This window comes from Pogona vitticeps, chromosome 7 (assembly GCF_051106095.1).
Source record: "Pogona vitticeps strain Pit_001003342236 chromosome 7, PviZW2.1, whole genome shotgun sequence".
NCBI classification, from domain to species: domain Eukaryota; kingdom Metazoa; phylum Chordata; class Lepidosauria; order Squamata; family Agamidae; genus Pogona; species Pogona vitticeps.
In genome coordinates, this window is record NC_135789.1 from 7,670,648 (window position 1) to 7,697,500 (window position 26,853).

Sequence of the window (26,853 nt, forward strand, 5' to 3'; positions counted from 1 at the left end):
CAAAAATATATATTTTCCTTTAAACCAAGGTCCCCAGAGAAATAGACGCCTAATTTCAACACCGCTCTAAGTTTGTTGCCAACATATCCTTTCTAATATGTTTTTAAATGTTTCTTAATTTGCTTTTCCATGATGATCGTGATGTTCCCTTGCTTAATATATTTTTTTTTAAATTGCTTTTTGTGTGTTGTTTTTAACTGTTGTCTTTTTAAGGGATCTGCGAGTCACCTTGAGTCCCACTGCTGAGAGAAAGGTGAAATAGAAATGAAATAAGATAGATAGATAGATAGATAGATAGATAGATAGATAGATAGATAGATAGATAGATAGATAGATAGATAGATAGATAGATAGATAGATAGATAGATAGATAGATAGATGGATGGATGGATGGATGGATGGATGGATGGATGGATGGATGGATGGATGGATGGATGGATGGATGGATGGAAGGAAGGAAGGAAGGAAGGAAGGAAGGAAGGAAGGAAGGAAGGAAGGAAGGAAGGAAGGAAGGACGGACGGAAGGACGGAAGGACGGAAGGACGGAAGGAAGGAAGGGGGCAGAGAGAGAGAGAGAGAGAGAGACTCCAGGAATATGGTTCTTCATTTTAAAGCTATCTCAGAGTTTAAGGGAGAGGAGTTGAAGGAGACCTTCTCCTGTCCCACAAAATGGGGTAAAAAATGGGTCAGTGAATTCGCTATTGAAACCTCTACATCTGCCTTCTCCAATTTAGCTGATGGTGTTTTAAGGATGTCCTTATCCAACTGTAAGCTGGCCGGATCACTGAAGGGTTTAGGCATCTGGCTGCAGATTCCCCCACTGGGTCTTCTGGAAGAAAAGCCATCTGGGTGATCTTGGGCCAGCTGCACGGTCCAAGAAGAAGGGAATGACAAGCCACTTCTGAGTAACCTCCCCTAAAAAGGGTAACCAGAAGCCAGAATGGGCATGGTGGCACACGATTATCCAATGGTATGAATCTATAAATCTCTACCCTTAGTGTCATCATTTCTCTCCTGTTCTCACAATCCTGTTAATTTGTATTTAATGTTTCAATGTATGCTGTGACTTATTCATTCGATTCCCCCCTTCATTTACTGTATGTACCGCATTGGTGGCTATAACAGGTGGTAGAGGTGGCGCATCAATGCTGCAAATATGGTGGTTTTTCTTTTTTTAAGCAAATCAAACTAGATATAAGGTTTGGGGCATGGATCTGGATTTACTTTTATTAAATATGTTATTAGAAGATCATGAGAATATTGTACACTATGAAAGTAATATTATGATAGTAGCCAATATTATATACTAAAATACGTACATGAATGGTTTGAATGTTTGAAAGATGTCTGGAATTTGGGGGGACAACCGGGAAGACACTGAGATGTAAAAAACAAATAATTGTAAGCAAATCATGTAACACGATGTTTGATAAGCACAAATCGAATGTAGATATAGTGAAAAACTAATAAAATGTATTTAAAAAATGCTGCAAATAAATGCAGAATAGTTGCATTCTGTACATGACTGGGAGGCAAAGAGATGTATTGTCCACCTATTTCTCTCTCTCTCTCTCTCTCTCCTCCTCTCCTTTTCTTGGCAAAGCTGTGGGCGTTGCTTGGCAGCCCTGCTCCAGCCATACGGTGGCCTGCTTTGCTTTGTGAGCATCTTAATTGCTCCGGCTGCTTCTTTGAGACACCCGTCCCATGTCCTGCATTGTGGAAAATGATCTGCGCCGGCTGACGGAGGGCAGGCAGGTTGGATAGACTGAGAAAACCTGGACATGAAACCAAGCTTGGCCGTCTTAGTCCACGGGGACTAATCAAAAGCCAAAAACCGCCGACGAGCAATAACTTTGTTAGAATCCACCCAAATGCCTGAAACCTCTGCAAGCTTTCAAGTTCTCCGATTCTCTCCAGAACCTCTCTTGACTCATTCCCAAGGTGGAGTCAAAAGTGCATGCTGGGATGGACAGATAGGATGGATCCTCATGTTTGAAGATACAAGGCTGGCTGCAGACCAGAGATGCATCTCTTTTGACAAAGCACACACGTTCTGATGGTTGTTGCAGGTTTTTCGGGCTCTTTGGCCGTGTTCTGAAGGTTGTTCTTCCTAACGTTTCACCAGTCTCTGTGGCTGGCATTTTCAGAGGACAGCACTCTGCGCTCTGGTGTTGTTTGGTTTGGAGTGGAGTATTTATGGCTGTGTGATAGGCTTTTGTCCTTTTCAGGAGATGGGTGATTAGTGTGTCTTGTTGTGGGTGTATTGTTGTGATAAGGAGGAGAGATTATCTGTCACTGTGATTGATGGGTGTCATTAGCTGGTCTTTTGTGTGTAGTGATCCCCAGTCCTTGTGGCTGGGTAGAGTTCGCTGACCTTTTGCACACATGTTCTGTTGCAGCGTTTTGAATTTTGGTTAAATTCCTCTTCCTGCCCAGCAGAAGGACAGGGATTCCTGAAGCTGAATTGGCTTCAAGTTCCCCAGAGGAGTCTTCTGCTCATCAACGGGCACTTACAGGCTCAATAACTCACTCTGAGACATTTCTGAGAAGAACACAAATGTTTCGTCAACTTACAGTGAACAGAAAACAGCAAACAGACAATGTGGCTGACTGACTTTCAGCAACAAGCCTCAGCAGACTTCCTGCTTTCAACAGACTTAGGAGAGGTAAAAAGGGACAGCAGAGAGGCGGAACTCTCTTTGAATTCCGATGCAGGACGAGAACTATTGGATAGTGCTGATAGTGATTGACAGTCACCACAGCCCAGAAAGGTCCCTCCCAGCTACAGCAACTTCACTTGCACTGGAAAATCAACATGGTTGTTAATCTGTTTTTCGGATTAGAAAGGTCCCTCCCAGCTACAGCAACTTCACTTGCGCTGGAAAACCAACATGGTTGTTAATCTGTTTTTCGGGTTTTGTGTTGATGGATATGGCTTTTGGCTTTCTGGATAGTTCAGTGGTTTACCTATCCAGCTGTAGATCCAGAAGTTGGGAGTTCAATTCCTCACAGTGCCTTCTGTGAGTAGAGCCAGCCTGGGTGGCCTTGGGCAAGCTGCACAGTCCCAGGGAACCCTAGAAGAATGAAAGGGTAAACCACTTTAAGTACTCTCTACCTTGAAAACTCTAAAAAAGGGTCACTTGACAACTCATTCTCCTCCTCTTTCTTCTTCAAAAACACCAGGGACAGTCAAAATTATAAAAACATTGACTGGTATTATATAACAGATACAAGTTTTAATCAAACACCTAAGTATCTATTAAATATTGGCACAGTATTTATGCTGTTCCTAATATTGCCATTTTTTTGTAGCTCTGATGATGTGATTTCTGAGATCTGCAACTGCTTGTAACACTGCGCGAAATTTCTTGATATTGTCCCCAAAGCCCCAATGACTATGGGGACCACTGAAGTGTGTTTCTTTGAGAGACGAGATGTTTCAATGTCATGCAAGTGTGCCCAAATTAGGCGGATGCCTTTCAGAAGTTGGAGTTCGTTTGACTCTGGCACATAGCTGGATACTTAGATGGATGGGGCTTAAGTGGTGGTGAGCACCACTTACTTAAGCCCCATCCATCTAAGCCTCATGGTTTTAACTTTAGTTGGGACTACTTTTGGATTTAGTCCACAAGGTTCTAGCCAGCCCACTAGATAAATCTTCTAGGCCAAGGAAATGAGGATTTTGGGAAAACATGTACTTCAACCAATTGCTTTTCGAAGGAATTATGCACATCTCTGTATAATTTGGGTCTTGCTGATATTTGCATTCACAGCATGAGCCGAAGGCCCGGCAGCAAAGACAACAGTTTAAGTTAATAGCTTTGCATTATGGATGTATCTCAAATACACGGTCAGTTTCTGATATTCCTAGCTGTGTTAAGGTGGAACAGAGGTAGCTTTGACCACTAATTTCTCTCTCTCTCTCTCTCTCTCTCTCTCTCTCTCTATCTATCTATCTATCTATCTATCTCTCTCTCTCTATCTCTCTCTCTCTCTCTCTCTCTCTCTCTCCATCCATCCATCCATCCATCCATCCATCCATCCATCCATCCATCCATCCATCCATCCATCCATCCATCCATCCATCCATCCATCCATCCATCCATCCATCCATCCATCCACAACAGTCAACTTTGGGCATGTCATGAAAAGGGAGGATTCTCTGGAAAAGACTCTAATCCTCGGAAAGGTGAAAGGCAGCAGGAAAAATGGAAGACCAAATATGGAGTTGTTAACCAAAGTTATTATCCCCAAAGTAACTTTTCCAGGTTCCACAGAAAAGACTTGTTAATACAAAGGCGGAGTGAAAATAAGATGTATCAATAATTTAAGATAGGCAGATGTCATTATCTTACTGGCAGAAAGCAACAATGGGCTGAAATGACTTTTGGGGAAAGTGAAAGAAGAAAGTGCCCATTTTTCTGCACAAATTAGGAGACATAGAGTTTTTGGTTCCATCATCAATCCAAAGGGAGACTGTAGACAAGAAATCAGAAGAAGACAAAGACTCAGAAGGGCAGCAAGGAAGGAACTAGAAAAGATCATCAAATGTAAAGGTGAGTCACTGGAGACCAAGACCGAGATCATCCACACTCTTATATTTACAATCACCTTGTATGAGTGTGAAAGCTGGACAGTCAAGAAAGCTGACCAAGAAAAAGTTGATTTGTTTGAAATGTCGTGCTGGAGGAGAGTTTTGTGGATACCCTGGGCTGCCAAGAAGATGAGCAAGTGGGTCCTAGATGAAACCAACGCTGAACTCTCTTTGGAGGTAGAAAGGATGAAACTGAGGTTGTCCTACTTTGGGAAAGCAAGATTCTCCAGAAAAGACAACAATGGTAGGAAAGGTCGGAGGCAGCAGGAAAAGAGGAAGAGCCAATACAAGATGGACTGATTCCCTAAAGGAAGCCACGGGCTTGAGTTTGCAAGAACTGAGCAGGGCTGTCGAGGTCTGTCAGTTTCACTTTCTGCCCCACTCAGAGGCCTGGCAGCTCCTGTTCTTTCATGTATATCCGCTTGGTGCATTTCAGCAAATTGTTGAACAGCAAACAGAAATAAAACATGTAGTCATCTCAAGAGGAGACAGAGCAGTCTGCCTCCAGTCTGTCATATATATGGTAATGATTTTTTTTTATTTTAAAAAAGTGGGAAAGGTGGTCACCTGAATTTACCATGAGTAGAGCTGAATTTAAAGGAATTCAAAACCAGATTTTTAAGAGTCAAGCATGTAAATCACTGGGACTGGATTAAAAAAATCTGTCACATTTGGATTGTTCCTTCCCCCCTCTATTTCTTTCTCTGGAGGCAAAAATCATGTAACTGAGCCTGTCCTAATTTAGGTAGGATTCTCGGGAAAAACAATAACACTGGGGAAGCTGAAAGGTGGCAGGAAAAGAGGAAGACCTAACATTAAATGGAAAGACTCCCCAAGGAAGCCACAGGCTTGAGTCTGAGATACGGGCAAATATGGAATTTCAGAAAATCCTTATCGAAAAAAAGAAATGAAATCAAATTCTTTCCAATCTCTCACAGTCCTACGAAACCCTGGAGAAAAACGGCATTCTCCGGAGCTAAACTTCTTCGACATTTCCAGAATTTTTGTTCCATGGCCTGAAATAGCTGAGGCTCCGAGTTAATTGTGCAGGAAGTCAGAAACAAAACAAAACGAAACAAAAGTCAGTCTCATTTTAAACTGGGATGGTGCCAATTCTATTTTTGGATATTTCTTCATTAATTAGAAGGTTGTTACCAGAATCTCTTGAAAACGGGATGTGAAGCCAGCTGCAGGATTCACCTCTCTCTCTCTCTCTGTGTGTGTGTGTGACACACACACACACACACACACACACACATGAAACCAGGAAGAGTGAAAAGGTTGAAGTTTGAACTTTAACAAAACAAAACAAAAACAAACTTGATGCATGCAACATGTTCGCTTTTAAGGAGAAATGCTAACAGCCTTGTGAATATAAGGGTGAGGTAGGAAAACCACCAAACAAAATAAATACAGTCTCAGCTTCTTTCATTTTCTGGCTTTCTCATTCTCTGATTCCCTTCAAATTTTAGCTGTCGCCAGGACTGTGTTTTCCCCATCAATATAATACAGAAAGGGGGGGGGAGAGAGAGAGAATAAAAATTGTTCTACGAATAGCTTATAATAATAATCATGCGGTGTCACATCCATTCTGACATATGGACTTGGAAGTTGGTAAGTCCCAAGTCCCAAGTCTGAGTCTTTGGTCCCAAGTCCTGAGCCTGAGTCCCAATTAAAAACAAGCCTTTTTTGCCCCCAGAAAAAGGGAGGGGGGGGGCTGGCTTTCAAGTCATGACTCGAAGTCATTGGGGAAAAAAACCCATGAGTTGCGTTCGAGTCAAGTTCAACTTAAGTCCGACTTGACAGCGAGTCCTGTGACTTGAGGCTGTATTGCTGCTTAGGATGGTAATTTTTCGGGGTACAGAACACTCAGAAGTGGTTTACCATGTCTTTCTTCTGGGGGGGGGGTTGTCCTGGCACTGCCCAGCTTGCCCAAGGCCACCCAGGCTGGACTTGCAGGAGACCCAGTGGGGGAATCGAATTCCCAACCTCTGGCTCGACAGTCAGAAACATAAACCACTGAGCTATCCAACCAGTAGCTTATCTATCTGCCTATCTGCCTATCTGCCTATCTGCCTATCTGCCTATCTGCCTATCTGCCTATCTGCCTATCTGCCTATCTGCCTATCTGCCTATCTATCTATCTATCTATCTATCTATCTATCTATCTATCTATCTATCTATCTATCTATCTATCTATCTATCTATCTATCTATCTATCTATCTATCTATCTATCTATCTATCTATCTATCTGTCTGTCTGTCTGTCTGTCTGTCTGTCTGTCTGTCTGTCTGTCTGTCTGTCTGTCTATTCATTCATGCATTTATGCATTTATTTATCTGGCAAATCAACCTGCAAAGGCACGGGGAGTAACACACTCCCATTGTCCGAATCAACATTTCATCCACTTCGAAGATAGCGGAATTCAAGGTGTCATGAAATATCGGTTGTGTTTCACATTGTCTGATTTTAATTCTCTTTTCCTTCCTACTTTAGGCTTTCAGCCTTTGGAGTAGAAGCAGCCTGCTTTCATACGCAAGCGCATCTTTGGATAGGGAGTATTTTTTAAAAATATCTACCCCAGGACCCGTCAGAGTTCTCACAGGGGTCACAAAACACCCCTCTCCTACCACCCCTCTTCTCTCTGAGCGCATGACGGTTAAAGCAAGAATCCTTCAAGATAAGAACGGGCAGCTCACAGGAGAAAGGAAGGCCCTAAAGGTGAGAGGAAAAGCATCCGGGAATCACCGGATTCGAGACCCGAAGGCTGTCCAGAGTGAATGGGATTCAAGATGTGTTTCTGTTGTTGGTTTTCCATGGCCAGAAGTCCAGATTGAGACCTGTGCCGTCCAGGATGGAGTGGTGGTTGGGGGGGTCTGGATAGACCCCACTTCCCCCCCCTTCAACTGAATCTGAGAGGAGCAGAGGAACGGTGCAGGGCGGAGAGGCCCGAGCTGGAAGTTTCGGGTCTCCTAGCAACTGCAAACAATTTGCCACACTCCAGGAGAAAGGACCCACCAAGCTGCCCCTCCTGAAGAAAGGGGAGATACAGGAATGGATGGAGATGGGGGGGGGGGAGAGAAAGAAAGAGATGGACCGGCTCGCCCTCCCTCCCAATGGCATGTAAGCATTTACTCTCCCTGCCCAGTGTGTTTGTGTGCCTCAGTGCTCAGGGTTGTGGGGAGGGAGATGTGGAGGAGAGCCAGAAGGAGGGAGGGAGATCTCCACGCGGGCCCTGGACGGGATTGGCTTCGGGAGCCGTGACAGGCAGCGAAGTCCCCTCCTTCTAGGCAGTTTGCCTGGATGTGAGCAAAGGTGGGGAGGGGGGAGAGAAAAGTGTGCATTCGGATGAGCCGGGCTCTCCTGACAACACTCCGGCTGGGTGCTTCTGGGCTCCAGCCGGCCGGGCTGTTGCCACCTGCTCCCCGGGGGCACCATGGCCGGGACCCCAGCCGCCAAAAGGTCAGCTTCCCTCGGGGTGTTCCTCGCTGCCTTCGCCGCCTGCCTCTCAGCCACCACCAGCGAAGGTAAGATAAGACTCCCACCAAGTCCAGGGAAGAGAAGTGGGTGGGTGTGTGTGTCTGGGAGCCGTCCCTTTGCTGGATGGGTGGGATGTGTGGGGTCAGAGAGGGGCACATTGTTCTGCTTCCATCAAAGTCCCGACTCGGCCGCTGGACCAGAGTTTTGGGGCGCCTGGAAGATGGTGTCCCTGGACTTGGAGCAATAGAGCAGAGAGACAGCCCGGGAGACAGACTTGAAATACAAGGAAGGTGGTGCCCACCCCCTGATGGGGATCTGGGCACCAGAGATGAGGGGTGGCAGCGATGGGGGGAGGTCCAAACCAGACATGGCATCCATGGACCGTGAGAGGAGAGGCAGGCGTTCAGGTGGACAAGCTTGTCTCACAGAAACTTGCAATCCAAGGGCTGCCGCTGGACCCCAGATTTTCGGGGCGGGCCACCCACATTCCTAAGACCAGCATTGGAAAGAACGGCGCCCCCGCTGCTTCTGATGGGACGGTGCCAACCCCACCCTCCCTTGCTTCCCTGTCCCGATCGTAACTTGGGTGTCCTTGGTTGCAGAGATGGGCACTGGCGTGGGGGGTGGGGATCTGGGTTGAGCTTGCCTCTGGTGCCAACCTACGCTGGCTGCGCTGACTCCCATTGCCTGCCAGTTTGTTTTTGCCCGTTTGATGAACCTGCATTGACCTATGCCACTATGGATGCCCATGAAGACAGGAACCTCAAGCAACCCACTTTCCCTAGACTCTTCCACTGTCAGTCATCCATGGCCATCTTGTGAAGGGTTGGGGTTTCTGCACCACTCACTCTCCCCTACCCCAAGCGCTGATGCATTTAAACCCAGTACTTTTACTAGAACCAACTCCAGAATTGGCAGCCAAGCCCCTCTACCTATGCGTTCAGATTTCGTCCGCTGTTTATTCTCTCCCCTTCCCTTTCGTCTTTCCTTACCCTCCTGACGGATACCCATCAACCGTGCCCAAAGACTTTCACGCTAATCCTTCTCCTTCCAAATTTTCCAGCTTGCTTAGCTGTTTACATGTCAGATTTGCATCCCGTTGCTCCGCCAAGGAAATGTAAGGTTTCTTTTCCTCCTCTTTTCCCACGCACAACAACGGTGTGTGTTGATTTAGTCTGAGAGACAAAAGCTGCCCCGGGGTGTGTGTGTGTGTGTGTGTGTCACCCAGTGAACTTGATCGACGGGACTGAACACGGCCTCTGAACCTTGGCCTGTCCCGCCCTAATCTGATGTTCAGCCTACAACAAACCTGCCCCGCATCTCTCATGGAAATTCGACCAGGTTCAAATTAGATTAGACCAAAGCCATGTACGATCTCTCACTCCCAATAGCAAAAGAGTACCTCCAGATTCAGATGCAGTGTACCGGTTGTTGGGAAGCAGGGGATGGGGGACCGTGGAGATGTGTGGCGGGTCATTGTGGGAGGAAGGATGCTTAACTACAGGAAAGGTTGGCGTGATCCATCAACACTTCTCTTTTTGTTCTCTGTGTGTCTAAAGGAAGGGATGGCAGTATTCCATTCCTAAGCTCTTCCTTCTGAGCCCCAGTGGTCAACAGCAAATTGGCTTTCCACTTAGGGACCTGTGGCAAATAGGCCATGATCCTGAACCGAGCTTCTGCTAGGAGCTGAGAAACTTCCAGAAAGGTCGTGGCAGGGCCAAGTGGCTGCCATGCACTGAGTCCCTCTGGAAAGCGAGGGTGGTGGCATTCTTCAGAGAGGGCATGCCGGGCGAAGGGTTCTTGGTCAAAAGGGAGAACGCCAGCCAGAGGTGAGGACAATGGGAGGCAGCTCATTTGCCCGTCGTTTCCAAACCTAGGATAGCGCCGGTTAAGATGAGGGTGTGCCGATTGCAGCAGGAAATGCTTCCATGTAAACAAGATCGTGTTGCAGCCACTAGGTTGGTCTGGGTATCTCAACCCGACACCATGTCCTACACAGTTTGCGTCACTGGGTAATTTTGTTTTCCAGTGGAAGGGAGTTATTGTTATCTGTTCAAGGGGGGCCCATCACTCTGCCTCCAGCTTTTGGGAGCCTTTGAACCCGTCGCCGCCCGAGCTGATAATGCCTCGTTCGTGCACCGACCGGGCTCCTCGGCATCCCCTTATGTAACAGCAACCTTTGGTTTGCAAAAATTGCTTATTTGGAAGCTGTGGGTGGCTTTGAGCCACAGGTCACCGGAGGCTAGTGTGTCAACCCTGAGGTTGCTCCCTCCATGCCCACCAAACAAAGGAAAGGTTTGGGGTTGAAAACAATGGGTTCCCAATGTCACCTTAAGAGAGAGAGAGATGAGCTGGAGAGATGAGATTTTTCCATTCTGACGACTCCATTGCAGCTACTTTGATTCTCCTGTCACTGCCTATTTTCACGCCTTTCCTTCATGTTTCTTCTCTGGTCCTGGAGAGCTCCTGTTGGCCATGAACTGCCTTCATAAAAACTCTTTTAGGACATGTTAATCTCTCCCACCCCCTGCCTTTCAGCCTGCCTTCGTGCGTCCTGTTGTTGTTTCTACACTGCTGCGCAGAGTGGATGAACCAGCTGTCTTGATTCCCCCCACTGGGATCCTGGTGTGTGCAGGCTGGTGAGACGTGCTTGTCGAAACCGCCAGATCGCACAACGGGCAGCCACTTTTGTGTGGGCCACGCCGTACAGCTCGCCGTTGGCCCCAGGAATTTTGTGGATATCTGTGTCTCTTCTGCCATGATTATTCCAAGTGATCAGGGTGACCGAATTTTGACCACAGAGTCTTAGCAGAGAGAAGGACAAAATAAGAGGGGCTTGTAGTGGAAGGCTGGCGACTCTGGTTTATACAGGGAATCTGCTCTGGGTTTTAGTTTGAACTTTTTTTGGGTGCTCTCCAAGGTGATGAACTGTACTTTCCAACTATACTGAATACTTTGGATACTCCTGGGTTCAGCACCTTGGAGAACGCCTTTGAAGCATGAGTTAGAAGCTAGAGCAGGTTCACCATGTCTGTGAAATCCAAGTCAGCTCATTCCACTGGTGGGTCACCAAGGAGAGTAGATGAAGAATCACCCTGGAATTTAGGAAAATCATGTTTTTGGTCTACCACTCCCAGAACCTACAAACCAGCATGGGTAGAGTGTCACTTTTCCAACCCATGCAGGCCAGTAGATTTGGAAAATTGTTGCCTAGCAAGTTATTTTGCAATGCTTTGCTATTGATTTTAGGATCCAAGATTGGTGGTTAAGGGTGGTACAGATGTTCACTATCACAGAAGTTTGGGAAAAAATGACTTGTACTTACAGGAATTGTCCAACCAACGTGGCCAGAGAACCTCCCTGCTGGGGTTTCTGGCAGCTGTAGTCCAGTAAGTTTTCTAAACTTTTTGTAGCCCCAAAGGTAAGCATCCAATTGCTATTGTGTGAAATGTCAGATCTCATAAATCCCTGTGTATTCACGGGATGATTACTGGATTTGAGTTTCCCCTTCTTTCCTTGAGAAGTTCTTTTATCCATACCATCCAGGTCCAACTACAACATAACCCATGTTGCACCTGTTGAAAAGCCAGGGTGTGTGGATGACATGTCTGAGTTAATTTTTCTAGACCTCACCTAAGTTCAGTGATCATATATTGGGAATGAAAGAATTTAAGACTTAAAAAAGAAACTTGAATGGAGGAGAACCTGACAGTAACAGACTTTCCCATCCTTAAATCATCCTTTCTCTCTGTTGAGGAAAACAATTTAGAATATCTAAATTATGCTTCTGTTATTAAGCTCACCCTTGTCTGTAACAGCTTTCTCCAATCTAGGACAGCCAGATGTGTCAGACTACAATTCCCATAACCTTAATTGGGTGGGGATGATGGAACTGTTACGCTGACACAACTGGAGAGTACCAGGTTAGTGAAGAGTAGGCAAGGAAATCTTCTAAAGCTGCTGAAGAATTCACATGACTCTGTAGGCAGAGAAAGCCCAGGTTCATAGATAAGTTCCTGCTCACCTGTTCAACTCACCTGTCCACTTTGATCAGAATGGTCATAGGTTCTGATGGCCGAGAGCCACTTTTCACTTGCTTGCATCCTTGCGAAGGTGTAGGAGTTTTTGTTCAATGGGAAAACATTTGGCTTTTCTCAAAATTTGAATTTTTTAAATCATCGTGTAGAAGTAATTTACAAACATGATGCTGGAGGAGAGCTTTGTGGATACCCCGGATGGCCAGAAAAGACAAACAAGTGGGTCCTAGATCAAATCAATCCTAAATGATCTCTTGGAGTTCAAAATGTTGAAACTGAGGCTCATCATGGAGAAGGCAGGGTTGTCCGGAAAAGACAATAAGGTTGGGAAAGGTGGAAGGCAGCAGGAAAAGAGGGAGACCCCAATACGGATAGGAAAGAGTGTGGATGATCTTAGTCTCCAGTGACACACCCATAGACTTGATGGTGATCTTTTCTTGTGAATCAGACATAAATAAATTTGGTCCGAAACACAAAATCTTGCGACGCCATGAGGAGCCAAAGAAGAAGATGGAAAACAGAGGGTTTTCCCAGGGTGGACCGAGGCCCAAATTGCTATCTTAATCATTGACTTACTTTCGAAGCTCCATAAACCAGGAGGAGGCTTTAGACCGGAAGCTGTGTGCGCATATGCTTCTCCAGAAAATATGCAATTATCGCTTCTAATTACATGAAGGTAGTGACAGGTGAATCACTCAGTTTTCCTTTCTCTCTTGTCCTCTCTTCTCTTTCCAGTTTTAAACAGGGTTCATCTCCATGCGTGTGGAGTGTCCAAATCTCTCGCTCAGTATCATTTTTAAAAATGAAATCTTTTATTCGTTCATTTTTGTGTGTGCTCCTCAAAATACCTTTAGTTCTTTGTAATTCATAGCATTTATTTCTTGCTTCTCACTATGCAAGCACCCCCAAAACCACGCTCAAGAAAACGGATTTAAAATCTCTTTAAAAACTACAGATGAAACACGGTTTTAAAAAGCTCTTTAAAAAAACCACACTTTCGTATGTAATTTTGCCAATATATATCCATTTTTTCCTGATAATTTTCCTAATACAATGCATGTCGTTTCTGCTAACATATGCATTTTCCGTGCACTTTTCCCTAACATACACTTGTGAGAAATCCAGCTCATTTTAACAAGTAGGAACCATTATGGGATGCTGTGTTTATTTAACTGAGCTGCATCTACTTTTCAGTGTTTTTATTTGGAGATTCTAAAAATAATTATCTGCTTTTCTTTTTTTTTTAAGGATATATTTTGTTTAGGTATCTGGCTGTGGAGCCAGAGGTTGGGGGTTCGATTCTCCACTGGGCCTCCTTGACAGGGGCTGGACTGGATGATCCTTAGGGTTCCTTCCAGCTGTGGAGTTCTAAAATGATGATAATGCTTTTATAGTGTTTTAAATTCTGTTTACTGTGTTGTGCAATTGTGTTGTATAGGGAGAAAAGCACCCTATAATTTAACTCTTCCTTCCTTCCTTCCTTCCTTCCTTCCTTCCTTCCTTCCTTCCTTCCTTCCTTCCTTCCTTCCTTCCTTCCTTCCTTCCTTTTTTTCTTTCCTTCCTTCCTTCCTTCCTTCCTTCCTTCCTTCCTTCCTTCCTTCCTTCCTTCCTTCCTTCCTTCCTTCCTTCCTTTTTTCTTTTTCTTTCCTTCCTTCCTTCTTTCCTTCCTTCCTACCTTCCTTCCTTCCTTCCTTCCTTTTTTCTTTTTTCCTTCCTTCCTTCCTTCCTTCCTTCCTTCCTTCCTTCCTTCCTTCCTTCCTTCCTTCCTTCCTTCCTTCCTTCCTTCCTTCCTTCCTTCCTTCCTTCCTTCCTTCCTTCCTTCCTTCCTTCCTTCCTTCCTTCCTTCCTTCCTTCCTTCCTACCTACCTACCTACCTACCTTCCTTCCTTCCTTCCTTCCTTCCTTCCTTCCTTCCTTCCTTCCTTCCTTCCTTCCTTCCTCAAGTGACCAGATCACTACTTTGGGCTGTTTTCAAAATAGTAACATAAGTGTGTAATCATATACTCTGCATATAATAAAATCAGAAAATAATACAATCGAACTTCACAAAAAAGAGAGAGCCAAATCTCTAAATTTAAAATAACTGATATAAAAATGTGTATATAAAAACGATTCCAATACAAAAACACAGCAGATGCTGGCAAAACAGAGACAAATCTTCCAGAGTTTAGAGGTAAAGGTGAGTGGCTACATAAATAGTGATAGGCTCCATCTAACTTTACTATTCTATGATTCTAAAGAAAGAAATAGATTGAAAATGACAAAAGGAGGTGCATTTCATAGGATAACTGAGTTTTAGTTTTGGACAATGGCAAATGGCAACCCTATGTCTATTCTTCTTCAGATGTGAAACGTAGAAATTCTGCCTTTCAGAAATTCTGCCTTTAGCCACTCCAGACCAAACAAACACAACTTACTTTCTTTTAGAAAGTTTGCTTCTGAGAAAGAAACCTAAATGTCCCCAGAGAAGGTAGAAGCAGGCATTTTTGAAAGACCCGTTGACTTCATTTAGAGCTACCGATGATCTCCCTCAGGTCTCCGGAGAAAAACCTTTCAAAATGAAAATGTGAAAGTTTCAAAATAAAATGGGTAAAAAAAGACAGAGAGATTCCTGAAGCGTCAGGGCTGGGATTTTCACAAATCTGCTTCCCGCTATCCGACATCGAGACAAGCAGTTTTCTAAAAACAAGACCAAATACGTACATCACGAAGGAGCTTGGAGAGAAAATCGTTTTGAATAGCTCCTGGAATTACGACATAATTTTAAGGCTTGGCTTTGGGATGATGATACATGCCATCGAGAGAAAAGTTTGCTTGTGTGAAGGCAGTGCTAAGCAGAACCCAGCATTTCTTTCTTAAAAGAGAAAGAAATCAAAAAGCAAGACTTAGAGTGTTTTTCCTTTTTCGGCTCCCTCATCCAGAATACAGTGTATTTAAGATATACACATTTTGAGACACACAACCAGAAGACATTTCAATATTGGCCAGCATTGTGCACACTTCTGGGAACACAACCAGTGCCTAGTTATCGTGAAGCAGTTGGTTGCTGAGGCTGATGTGATTTCCTTAAAGTGCACCCCAGTAGAATTCTGGCTGATATAAGCTGAAATTTTAAAGTCGGTTAAAATAATGCAGATCAAAACAGAAAATGTGGGAGATGCACAGTTCAGAACTAAAGTGACCCTTTGCTTCCTGATGATGCATGTCTAATGTCTGACGTAGCTGGTTAGATAGCTCAGTGGCTTAGGTGTCTTGCTGCCAAGCCAGAGGTTGGGAGTTTGATCCCCCCACTGAGCCTCCTGGGAGAAGCACCAGCCTGTGTAGCCTTGGGCAACCTCAGAAGAAGGGAAGGGTCAACCTACTTCTGAGTATTCTTTACATTTTTTGTTGTTGTTTAGTTGTTATGTCCAACTCTTCATGACCCCATGGACCAGAGCACGCCAGGCCCTCCTGTCTTCCACTGCCTCCCAGAGTTGGGTCAAATTCATGCTGGTCTCTTCGATGACCCTGTCCATCCATCTCGCCCTCTGTCGTCCCCTTCTCCTCTTGCCTTCACACTTTCCCAACGTCAGGGTCTTTTCCAAGGAGTCTTCTCTTCTTATGAGATGGCCAAAGTATTGGAGCCTCAGCTTCAGGATCTGTCCTTCCAATGAGCACTGACAGATCCTTAAAAAAAAGGGTTGCCATGAGTCAGATCTGACTTGACAGCACATGATTAGTATTATTCATGTCTAATAGAGTCTTTGCTCATTCTTGGTGGTCAATAGCTTCCCCAACCTGGAAAGAATACACAATTTTCCTTATCACACTATGCCTCTGATGGCTAATAAAAGCAGGCGGTGTTGTGACTTCTTGGCATTCAAACCAATCTCTGGCTTCCGATTCTTCATTCTCATTCCATGGCAAGGTGGGCCAAGGCCTAAGGATGTGAATGAAGATCGCTAGAACCTTTTGTCAAAGACCTGTGCTTATAAGGGCAGGAGCGTAGCATTTCCTTCATCCTGCAGGCTCTCCTTGGTGAGATCAATCCTGTGACAGATTGCATGCTGTATTTCACAATCTGTGCACAAATGGTCACAAGAAGGACAATCCAGCTGGGGTGTCTAGGTTTGGAGTCCTCCTATGTTTATTTCCCCGCAGTGGTGTAAGCCAAGAAGATCCTGGCCTTTGTTCGCCTTGATGTATGCTGTTGTGTCTCAACAAGACACTTCAATAAGAAATTTTGCAACCTCAGGAGCATCCACACCTTCAATTAAGGACAGAATGATTCTCTCTGTGTGTATATATATATATATATATACACACACACACATATAAAATGCCAGCTTGTAATCTGATCCTTAAAAGACCACACAACAGAGCTGCAGCTACCAGCATTCTCTTCATTCCTTACATTGAAATGTTCTTTGTGCCTTTTTGCTCAACTGGCTCAGAAATAATAATACTTTTTCCTTTTTCTTTGGAAGCTCACAAAATACCTCACCCTCCTATGGGATGAGGAGACCAAGCACTTGGTTTCTCATCGTGATCTGTGAGGATGACACACACACACACACACAATAATTAAACCTAGAGTGACTGGATAGCTCAGTGAGTTAGGTAGCTAGTTGGGAGTTCAATTCCCCACTACTGTGCCTCCTGGGAGAACAGCCAGCCTGGGTAGCCTTGGGCAAGCTGTGCAGTCCCAGGAACACCCCTAGAGGAAGGGAAGAGTAAAGTACTTCTGAGTCTTCTCTACCTGGAAAACCCTGAAAAGGGTCACCATAAGTCAGAATGGACTTGACAGCACATCATCATCATCATCATCATCATCATCATCATCATCATCATCATCATCATCATCATTATTATTATTATTATTATTATTATTATTATTATTATTATTATTATTATTATTATTATTATTATTATTATTATTAAAATGACCCAGCACTATAACTGGCCTGTCTCGCATTTCTGTTATGCAACCAGTAGCAAACTGGTTCTGTGACCAATCCTGTGACTGGTTGTGCAACAGAAGCCCAGGGGGCAGCAGAGGCTTGGGACTCAGGTGCATCAAGGCCATGCATCTGAAGTCGCTTGACCTATTTGAAATATATAATTCAGCACCCTGGAGAGCTCAGCTGAAACTGTCAAAAGCCAGCACACATTCACCCCCTCTGCTCAACATCCTATAGCTTTGGGGTTGCTGGCCTCCGTTGTGCAGTTATCATTGGACATGTAATTTTTCTCCAACATGATTCTGGCCTCGGTCTTTAAAGTTCCACAGAAATCCGGTTTCTGTCAATACAAGATTTTTTTTCTTTCAATTCTAAGAATATTGCATATAGCACATCTTTGAGTTTGACTGCACTCTAGCAAAGCTCTTAACAATGACTGAATCTAGATGGAAAAGATCATAAGAGTTTAGCTTGCTTGCTTGCTTTATTTGTTTGCTTGTTTATTTGTTTTTTGTTCATCCGTCCATTTAATGTCTCTGTTTTGCTTGGTTTGAGGTCCCCCCCCCATTTGTCTTTTTCTTTTTTGAAGGAGTTTACCAAAATTCACACATTCCCCAATAAATGGACTGAAAATAATGTTGAGATCTAAAATATAGAAGGTTTCCATGTGTGCATATTTCTCTAGCCTGAGAAGGAATGCATGAGAGAGTCAGTTTTGTTTAGAGAAATATGCACACATGGAAACTTTCTCACATACATCAAACTGAGGTTTGTCAGAGGAGAGTCATGGCTGCCATAACTGAACAAGCTATTGCTGATTGGGAACAAATCCAGATCTTCAAAAGAAACCCTTCAGGTTTATGAATGTGGGATATTGTGCTTCTGCACCCATCATTCAAAATGCCAGGAAATGACCTGATATTACTGCACAATATCATGCCCGTGTTGCCAGCGGGAAAAAGGATGTCAAGATTTACATAACAAAGGGCAGCCTGAATGTTGAGAACAATGGCAGCATTCTAGATGGTCTGCAGGACACCCTCTTGTGCTCACTACCATTCACAAAGTGACATCAAGCAAAGGAAAACTCCAGAAGCTAACTCCTTTTTTTCACCAGTTAACCATTTCTCACTTGAACACAAAGCGATTGCCAGAACCATCTACAGATGTGCTAACGTCGATGCTGATCTCCTCTATATCCACTGTTAGGATTGCCCTGTAGAATGTTTATTTTCTCTGCCACCCAATATCACCACTGCATTCTCATGCATCAGTACCACAGAAAAATGCAATGGAAACGTCTCGGGCTCCTCTTGAGGAAAGGTCATAACCCTGAGTACTGTTTGGCTTAGAAGAAAAAGCAAAAGGCAAGCATGGGAAAAGAGGATATAGGTATATAAATGGCGTATAATTCCAAGAGGGAAAAGTCTTTCATCTTTCTTCTCTAGTGCCAGAATCCAGGGTCATATAAGAAGCTGAAGGGTGGAAGATTCAGGATGGAGGAGGGTGAAAATAAAGGAGGGCTTCATACAGAATAAAGTTTAACTGGGGAATTCAGGGTCACAGAGTGTCATCTGTGATGCTGGCTGCCAGCTTGAATGGCTTTCCAATTGGATGAAAATTACATTAGATTCCTCCCCGCCCTCCCCAAATAAAGCACATAGCCATGAGAAAACTAATAATAATAACAAAAATAATAATAACAATACTTATAACAATAAAACCTGCATCTGTTATATAATGCCAGTCGATGTTTTTTATACTTCTGACTGTGCCTGGAGTTTTTGAAAAATAATAATAATAAATAAAACCTTTTCTCTGTTTGTGAGAAAACATATCTTTGTGTGCATCCATTTGGTTAAAAATAATGCTTTGTGCACATTTGTAGTCCAAAAAAAGGAAGAATCCCAGGGCTGATCAATCTGTAGCAGCATGGATCCCCTCCCCAAAAAAAATACCAGTTTAATTTCTATTAGGTGTAACGGCCTTCTTAGAAAAAAATACAGTATTCATGTAAGTTGGCTGGCTGGGCGACGCATTTTAAAATGATTTCCCAATACGTGGCTTGTATTGGCACCTGCGTTAAATCAAAAGCTGCTGCTTTTTTTTTGCCACCAAATGCTTTCAGATGACGGCGTTTATTGATAAGATGCAAAATTCATTTTAATCAGCGATTTGGTTCAAAAGGAAAGCATTTGATCAGTCGAAAGCACTTAAGCATTTGACGGGGCCACACCAGGGGGATTCTTATCGGCCGAGAACGCTAAGAGCCACTTTCCAGTCCGTCGCATTCATACAAACTCATTGATCAGGCATTTTCTTTTCGCTCTTTCATTTCCGGTTGGGTATGATTATCGCAGCTGGATTTGGAGGGTGTAAGGCACAGGTCTGCCTGCATTAGCCTCGGGGAGGAGTAGGCAAAGGCCTAAGAAGAAAACAGTCGATGCTGGGTGATTTCATCTGCTCGCGGAAAACAGTGGGTGCATTATTTGTTGATGATACCAGCAAGGTTCAGCAAGAGGTGGAGAAGTAAATTTCTCCCATGCTCTTTCTTTCGTTTCTCCAAAATCTTAAACCCACTCTGGTGCATAAAAGGAGAGGGACCGATCTCGACATGAACTCAGCTGCCATGATTGCTTGTCGCATTTTGGAGGAGAAAAAACAACGGGTGTCCTTGCGAGAGCTTTTTCTGTAAAAAACAACAACCCAGCAGCGCTGAGAATGTGATCATGGTTGCCTTGATGCATGATATGATCCAAATAGTAGTGTTTGGTGGATTGATCCTGTCTATGTGAGCCATTCACCCATTCTGTTGTGCGACGTGTGTGTGTGTTTAATGTCACAAAAGGAAAAGGCACTCATTTATTTAACCAGAAGCAGGAATTCTATGCACAGTCTATTTTAAGCTTCAAGAAAAGACAATAATGCTGGGAAAGGTGGAAGGCAGCAGGAAAAGAGGAAGAGCCAACACAAGATGGACTGACTGCCTAAAGGAAGCCATAGGCTTGAGTCTACAAGAGCTGAGCAAGGCTGTTGAGGACGGGGCATGCTGGAGATTGCTCATCCATTGGGTTGCCGTAAGTTGGAGGAAACAACAGTTTAATTCTATTTTCAGAAACCGCGATGAAGGAAATAGTGCTGAGATTTGGTGACTCAGTCTTACTCCAGGAATGAAATCTTTCAAGGTGGTTGGAGATGTCTGGAGAGGGAACCTTGGTGTACCGGGTCTCACCTGGAGTTCTCATAAGGCCAGATTTCTTCACATCCTCACTTCCTCCTCTGATCCGCTTTGCCTTCAAGATTCTCACTGAACAAGGAGAAACTAAAAGGCTACATTCCAACTAGAGTAGACACATTGAAGCAATGTGATGTGTTGTCCACATTAATATATTGTGGACAACACATTGCTCTGTTTCAATGGGTCTGCTTCTGCAACATTGGTTCTCAACCTTGAGTTACCCATGTGTGCTTTGATTATAACTCCAAGAAGCCTTCACCACTAGGTGTGCTGACCAGGGGTTCTGGGAGTTTCAGTCCTAGAACAACTTGGGTGACCCAAGGCTGGGAAGCACTGATCTATATCATGAATTCTGGAAGAAACATATATTACATCTGAAAAAAATGGCCTAAGGTCCACCTTAAACCCTACCTTGAATCAATCCTTCCTTTCCAATAAGGATAAATTGTGTCGGAGTTTTATTTGCAACCCGACATGCTGTCTGTGGTTTGAGGGATTTTTCTGGGCCGGTGTGATGTCTGTCTATCCAGCACTAACGTTTCCTTCCAGCCTGTGAATTCAAAGAGAGACTCCCCTCTCTGCTGAGTTTTTCTTTCCCTTTCTTCTCTGTATTGGAGACTGTTCTTTGCTGTTGATCTGTTCAGTTGGTTGCTAAGTATGTGTGCAGTAGAGAAAGCGGCATATACAAGTATGTAATTTCAAGCAATTTTAAGAAACATTTTTAACCTTTCTCTGACAAACATCTCAGAGTGAGTCACTGAGACTTTAAGTGCTGGTTAATGAAAAAGAGGTGAACTTTGGATCTTTGCACTTCTAATGCATAACAAAAAGTGTTTTTAATCAGAAATTCAAAACTCTGTAACAAACAGCAGATCAAATTCATTAATCCCAAAGGATCCACTAAATAAATTGTGTTTTATGCCAAGTCCCAATATATCCACTCCAGTTGAGGGTCATAACGAGGTTTCATTCCAAACAAATAACGGTCCTTTAGTAATATCTAGTCATGCTTTTCTCATAACTAATTTAAAAAAAAACACAGAAGCAAAACATTCCATGAGTGAAAGCAAGATGAGAAATTAATAATACCCGAGGCCTTAATTAAAATCTGTAAAATGTCACCAAAAGAAATATAAAACATATCTTGAAGATTCAATTAACCAGAAATCAAAATATTTCTAGGAGCAAGGAGAACCTAAAAGCTGGCTGAATCCAAAACAAGAAAATTGAATGGACAATCACCTCATGTATCCTCATAAAAAAAGCTTTCAGTTCCTTTCTTTCTCTGTGTCTCTCTCTCAAGAAAAAAAAAACCCAATTGAATGAATAGCATCCTTTGTTGAAAAGACTTTTCACAACCCTTAAAAGAACACTCTGCTAAATGACCCACATTGTTACGGTGGTAAACTGATGGTGACAACTTAAAGGAGCTCACAGGAAGAAGGTGGCATAGAGAAATTTGTAGGCTGGAGACGGAAAGAAAAAAGAAGCCTTCACCTCATATCTGCTGATGGTCATGTTTTTGGTTCTTTTGAGGTAACAGTAAATAACAATCTTATTGTGGAATTGTAGAGGCTGGAAGGGACCTCTCTGGATCATCTAGTCTGGCCCCTTTTCAAGGAGGCCCCAGTGGGGGAATCGAACTCCCAACCTCTGTCTCTGCAGCCAGAGACCTCAGCCACTGAGGGCTCCGGCAGTTCCGGGCCATTGCAAAATAAATAAATAAACAATACATAAATAAATATTCACGTTGAAGAGATGAGGACTCTTATTTCCTTCATCCGTTGCCTTTCGCTGTGGGAATGCTTTTTATTTCCCAGTGAATGTAACGTCTTGGGTCAAACGAAACCCTCTGTGATCTGGCCCTCATCCGTTCATGTTGCAGAAGATCATCAGCATGTACAGCAAACAAAATTGACCACGCACCATTCAGAGCTTGCAGGCAGGGAACCTCCCCTTCCATGCCTCTGGCTTCCCTTCACATTGACCTGCGCAGAGCGAACGTAGCCGCATGAAAAGCCTGTGGGAGCCCGGGACAAAGAATAAAGACACTGGGAATGCTTAGCGGAATTGGGGCAATAAGCCCCAGTATAAGCCGGTCGGAGCAGCGGAGGCTCGGCCACACACAGTGTATTTCTCAGGCGGGCGATTATCCTCTCCTTTCTGCATTTGTGACACTCGCGTAGCGGAAAGAAAGAAGGCCCTTCGGAAAGGAGGCTGCCGTTTGTTGGTTTTCCTCTCCTCGAGAGATAATGATGCCAACTAATGTTCACTTCATCGTAACTCAAATTACAATTCCCTCAGATGGCGAAGCAGGAAGCGAGGATTTTTTAAAAACCACTGTATTAATTTGCTTTGGGAAAGAAGAGGCATGAGACAAGGCCTCTAACCTTGAAGGGAAGTCTTGTTTAGTGTGGCAGCATGTCCGGGTTTTCCAAATTCAGTGAATCCAGATCAGGGGTTAAGGACGCCCTTTTATGGAGTTCAGTTTGTTTCTGCTTGAATCTCTGCTCTACTTCTCCCTTACGACTTTCAGAATGAGCATGATGTTCGCTGTTGAGGCATGGGGAACGGCGTGTGAACAGGTGGAAAGCAAACTGGGATATAATTCATTTCAATGCCAGACTCAGGCATGAGATTCGGGATTTATACAAATTTGAGAGTAAGGTCAGGGTTTCCTTCCCTTCCAGGAATTTCAAATGTTAAAGAAAATATTTTCAGCTAAGGTGATCCATCACAGACATACGAGATACTATATTTTTGATCTACGCTTCCCAGGAACTTCCAAAAGAGTAACAACTGATCTCTCTGATCTATCCATAGAAACAGGCTCCCAGTACTCCATATGGATTAGGAACCATAAGGGTACACTGGATGTATATCAAAATGTTTATTAGAAGGTGTATCAAAGCATGGAGGATACTCCCTGGATATTATTTCTGAGGGTCAATGGCAGGAGAAAAATGTGTTAACCTGTTACAGTAAGACTAACAAAGAGGATTTTGACAACTTGAAGATGGCTGAAATCCTGTTGCATAACTTACACTTGTGGAATGATGGTGACATTACCAGTAGAGAATAATTCCGGGTAGTTAAAAGCTTCCTACTTCTGTTTCACAGTTTTCCAACTCTTATGTAATCCCTTTCATTGTGTTGAAGCCATGGGAAGTGTGGTACAGAAGAAGGAAGTCTTTAATTCCTGAAAGTCGCACACTACTGGTGACATCACCAGCCTTCTGCAGGCAGAGTTACCTCAATAGGATTTCAGCCACCAAATCTTATTTTTGCCCTGTAGTTTAATGGATTGCTAACTCACTCCATCAAATTTATCCATCTTTGAGGCGTCACTATATAAATTGCTGCTTTTCCTACACACCGTGCCATTTTTGTTGGGATGCACACCTGAAAATATAGACAGCTCATGACTCAGACAGAAACTTCGTATTCCTCCTGGGTCATGAGTCACTTCGGCCTGAAATCATATCCCAACACACACTTTAGAACAATCAGGCAAGAAAATATTTTAAGCTGGGAATGGAACTGCTGAGTATATGTAGAAATGCACACATACAAGCCTTGGAAATGCATTGATACACTAAAGATAATATTGTAGTCCATGGCCATTTTGTTGATTAAAGATAAACTTTAATATAACAGATCAGAGATGGGGAAGACAGGAGAAAAGGTTAATTGTTGGTGAATCATAGAATCATAGAATAAGGAACCTTATAAGGCTATCAAGTCCAACCCCTTGCTTAATGCAGAAATCTGAATCAAAGTATTTCTGAGAGATGGTTGTTTAATTTTCTCTTGAATGCTTCCAGTGCTGGAGCGCTCACGACCTAACCGATTCCATTGTCATACTGCTCTAACAGTTAGGAAGTTTTTCCTGATATTCAACCCAAAATCTGGCTTCCTCTAACTTGAGCCCATTATTATGTGTCCTGCACTCCAGGATGATTGAGAACAGATCCTGCCTCTTCTCTGTATGATGATCTTTCAAGCATTTGAAAAGTGCTATCATCGCTCCTGTTAGAAACACCTAATTCTTTTGCACTGAATTATTCAACAGTTAAATTGAAATTGAAATAGTTGTATAAAATAAAATTATACGACTACCATGAAACCTAACCAGAAAGACGTAACTCCTGTAGTCCAAACTAGAGATTGGAAGTTACTTTTTTATTGTAGCTCTTACAACACAGTCATCACCTGGGAGATTTTAACAATTATAATCCAAAAAAGTAACTTTTTCTGTCAATTCAATTTAAACTAAATTAGCCATTTAAGTTCCAGCAATTTCTAAAATGAAATAGAGTGATTTAAGTTTCAAAACCCTTTTAATTGAGTTGGCCCCCTGTTTCCCAAAACGATACCTTAATTAGCTAAATGCATTACAGTCAAACTGTTAATGCCGACCTCTGGATTTCCCTTATTCCAGTTTTTTCCCCTTGTACGTCCGATTTCCTCTGCTCTGCATTCCACTCCTTCTGCATTCCAGTTTAATTACTTAATTTCTAAAATTAATTAACTAATTTCTCAAGTTAATTATGGAATTGCACAGTTAGCTTTTGTTCTTTCCATTCTTTGGAAGTCTCTCTCTGCCCCTCCCAATTTTACATTCACTGTGCATGCATGTATGTATGTGTGTGCGACCCTTTCGCAGGCTGGAATACCATCGTGCGGATCCCTGTCTGTAATACAAACCTGTGGAAGTGGCACAAACAAAAAATGTTCTGTAGTTGTACAGCGATGATGATGATGAATTGTTTCAAGCACATGAAACTGCCAAATTCAACACAGCTCCCTTTGGCTTCCAGGAAATCTCACCCCCCCCCCATAAAAGACGCCATTTTGTGCCAGAACTGGAATTATTCTGTGCAGATTGGGTTTCCCCCCCCCCCCAGGGGAAAAAAGAACTACCACAAAACATTCAGGAAATCAGACAAGATTTCCTGTCAGGGTCCTCACCGAAAAACAAAACAACAGCTCTTTGCAATGAGAAATCTCACTGTGAGGATAAAGGTGTGTCATGCTGAAGATTATGGAACAGAGACGGACGCAAACTGTTAAACTGCCAATTTGTTTTTTTCGGCCAAAGAGCTGTTGGGTATTTCCCAGCTCCGCCTCCTCCAGTGGGTGGCCACTCAGAGGCAGTGCCTGGAGGAGGCGGGGCAAGGAAGCCAGGAGGCTGCCTCTGAGTGGACACATGTTGGAGGAGGCGGGGTGGAGAAGTGCTGGATTCCGATTCAGCCGGAAAATGAACTGGAACGAACCACCGAACCTATAAGACCATTGAGTCCAACCCCTTGCTCAAACCAGGAATCCAAATCAAAGCAGATCTGACAGAGGGTTGTCCGATTTCCCCTTGAATGCCTCCAGTTCTGGAGTGCTCACCTCTTCCGGGTACTGCTCTGACATTCAGAAAGTTTTTTTTTATATATTCAACCGAAATCTGGCTTCCTGAAACTTGAGCCCATTATTATGCACCACACACTCTGGGTATCCTGCCCCTTTGAAGAGTGTGATCCTATCTCCTCTCTGTCTTCTTTTCTCAAGACTAAACAGGCCCAGAGATCTTTCAGTCTTTCCTCCTAGGGCTTGGTTTCCAGCCCCCTGAGTATGCTTGTCGCCCTCCTCTGAACTTGAATCCAGTTTTTTGGCATCCTTCCAGAATTGGACACAGGACTCTAGACGAAGCCTATCCAGTGCTGAATCTAGAGGGACTAGCACCTTGCAGGATTTGGAGACTAGACTTCTGTTACTGAATCAATCCATGCCTTCTTTCACAAGGCATCATGCACCCACCTGCATGTACCCACTGTCTCTCAGACTAATCCCATCCCCATATGCACAAAGAACACACAGACACCTTCATGCCAAGCCATTGAGCTCTAGCGTCCGGCCAGAGTGGGTGAACAAGGTGCGGAGGTTTCGAATCCACCTCCTGCCTCCATACCTTGCGTGCCAGTTCTTTGGAATTACCGTCTCGTTACTCCTTGGAGCAAAACTCAGGAGGTGATGGATCTTTGGCTTAATCCAGCAAGACTCTACGTACGCCCTTATATTATCCAAGAGAAGGTTAACTGCTCGACAATGAGCTGGCAGATCAGCCTTTTCGCTCAAGCTATTGACAGGTTTGCGGCCGGAATTTAAAATCTTCCGCTCAGGGCATGAGCAAAGCCCGGGGAAACGGTTGATGGGATGATAGCTGTTTTCTCCCCGTTATCTAACGCCATCAACACATTGCCTGCAATAAATGGCCTGGGGCAGCTAGCAAGGGATTGGATGGAGCCATATTTCCAGAGTATCGAAAGAGACCCGTTAAAAGGAATGGGTTACAGTTAATATTCCAAGTAGGGCTAGCTCTACCGTGAGGCTGTACGAGACACTGGTCTCAGGTGGCAGAGAGCAGAGGGCAGCAAATTTCTGTTTCATTGGGGACATTCTGTAGAAAAGATCTCAAACCACTCAAGCCCATTTAACAGCCAACAGGAAAATAACTGCAAACTGTGCATAAAAGTGCGTACGATGAAAGGCGCCCCAACAATTTAAGTCATGTT

At 43.8% G+C, this 26,853-nt stretch overlaps 1 protein-coding gene across 1 annotated transcript in view; it reads left to right on the plus strand.

Moving 5' to 3' along the window:
• Positions 1-7,944: 7,944 nt before the first annotated feature.
• The window catches only part of EPHA8 (EPH receptor A8), a 66,945-nt gene continuing 48,036 nt past the window's right edge, over positions 7,945-26,853 (plus strand). The window contains exon 1 of the mRNA XM_078379120.1: positions 7,945-8,122. Within this exon, the coding sequence (XP_078235246.1) occupies positions 8,032-8,122 (91 nt within the window). The 5' untranslated portion in view covers positions 7,945-8,031. The remainder of the gene's footprint in view (positions 8,123-26,853) is intronic.